The sequence below is a fragment of the Sinocyclocheilus grahami genome, unplaced genomic scaffold (genome assembly GCF_001515645.1).
Source record: "Sinocyclocheilus grahami isolate Dianchi unplaced genomic scaffold, SAMN03320097.WGS_v1.1 scaffold3658.1, whole genome shotgun sequence".
Lineage (NCBI taxonomy): Eukaryota > Metazoa > Chordata > Actinopteri > Cypriniformes > Cyprinidae > Sinocyclocheilus > Sinocyclocheilus grahami.
Genome location: NW_015508746.1, coordinates 8,978 through 10,212, shown reverse-complemented (window position 1 = coordinate 10,212; position 1,235 = coordinate 8,978). Strand labels below are relative to the sequence as shown.

The following is a 1,235-nucleotide window of genomic DNA, read 5'->3' as shown; positions in this document are numbered from 1 at the left end:
CCCCCCCATTCTTACTTGATTTGTGGCCTTTTTTAGGTTTGCCCTGTTTGCCCCTAGGGACAGGTGCAGGAATCTCTTCCTCCTCTTGGGGCATCTGTGCAACCTTCTGCAGGAAAGCCTTCTCCAGAGACTGAGCCATCAGGACGATGTCATCTGTTGGCTGTAATAAACAGACGACTATGAGATCACATGGCAGTCTCTAGACGATAGCACTGATGCGAGTAATTGCTCCATAATAGCCTGGGTAGAAGACCTGAGCAACTTGATGGTGAACAACAAAATAAATCCAAGCTCTGAAAAGGTCAGAGCGCTCACAGAACTTTTTACCTAGAAATAAACGAACTGACTGACCTTGTTGTAGATGTAGCAGTTGGTAAACATGGTGTTGAAATCCTGCAAGCATTCGCTGGCACTGCGGTAATAATTGTGTTCCAGTCTTCTCTTGATAGTCCCCATATCCATGGGCTGTTTAATGATTTTGAAATAATCCTGCATGAGACAATACAAGTCATTATTAAGTCAGAAAAACACATGCTTGAGTTTAGACCCATAACTTGCGGAATAACATGCCATCTTGTTTAATATTTAAACACAGAGCATAATAACAAGTCCCCCAAACAAGAACAAACTTACAGGCAGGTTGAGCTTGGAAGCGTCCACCGGCTCATGGAAAGGCCAGGCGAAGTGATGCCTCCACAGCGTCTTCTGCAAAGCCTTCTGGAGGAACTGCAGTTGGTTGGTCATGCGGCCCTGACGAGCGGGGTCCCGCACAAGGGTTTGAGGGGGCCCGGATTGAGGAACCTGGGGAAGGGCAGGTCCTTCAAAGCCCTCATACAGCAGCGACGGCTTGCGGATGCGTTTGCCGGGAGTGGAGATGGTATGCTCCATCATGGTGACCCCCTGCATGCCGTCGCCCCCGCCCAGAGAGCTGCGGAGAACAGGAAGACATGGGTGAGCCATGTAGATAATAAACAAATTGCCAAACTATACATAGAAACGGAATAATGACCAACTTTGTGACTAAATGTGATGAAACGTGCATTAAATATGAAAAGTCAACATAATCACAGTAGACTCATCATGACTCAAACTCGATGACTAAATAGTGCATTTTGCTTATGAGGACCAAGCATGAAGACACAACTGCCCCTGCAGCAATCTATCTGTCCCGGCATGGGTGAGTTATGCAGGGACACATTCCAAACCCATACACCAGTCCTGCTGGAAAATGGGGG

General features: G+C 47.3%; 1 protein-coding gene across 1 annotated transcript in view; it reads right to left on the bottom strand.

Moving 5' to 3' along the window:
* The window catches only part of LOC107576419 (bromodomain-containing protein 2-like), an 8,069-nt gene extending 6,854 nt beyond the window's left edge, over positions 1-1,215 (bottom strand). Inside the window, exons 1-3 of the mRNA XM_016262599.1 lie at positions 634-1,215; positions 352-489; positions 16-160 (exon numbers count right to left, since the gene is read on the bottom strand). Of these exons, the coding sequence (XP_016118085.1) occupies positions 16-160; positions 352-489; positions 634-960 (610 nt within the window). The 5' untranslated portion in view covers positions 961-1,215. The remainder of the gene's footprint in view (positions 1-15; positions 161-351; positions 490-633) is intronic.
* Between the last annotated feature and the right edge of the window lie 20 nt (positions 1,216-1,235).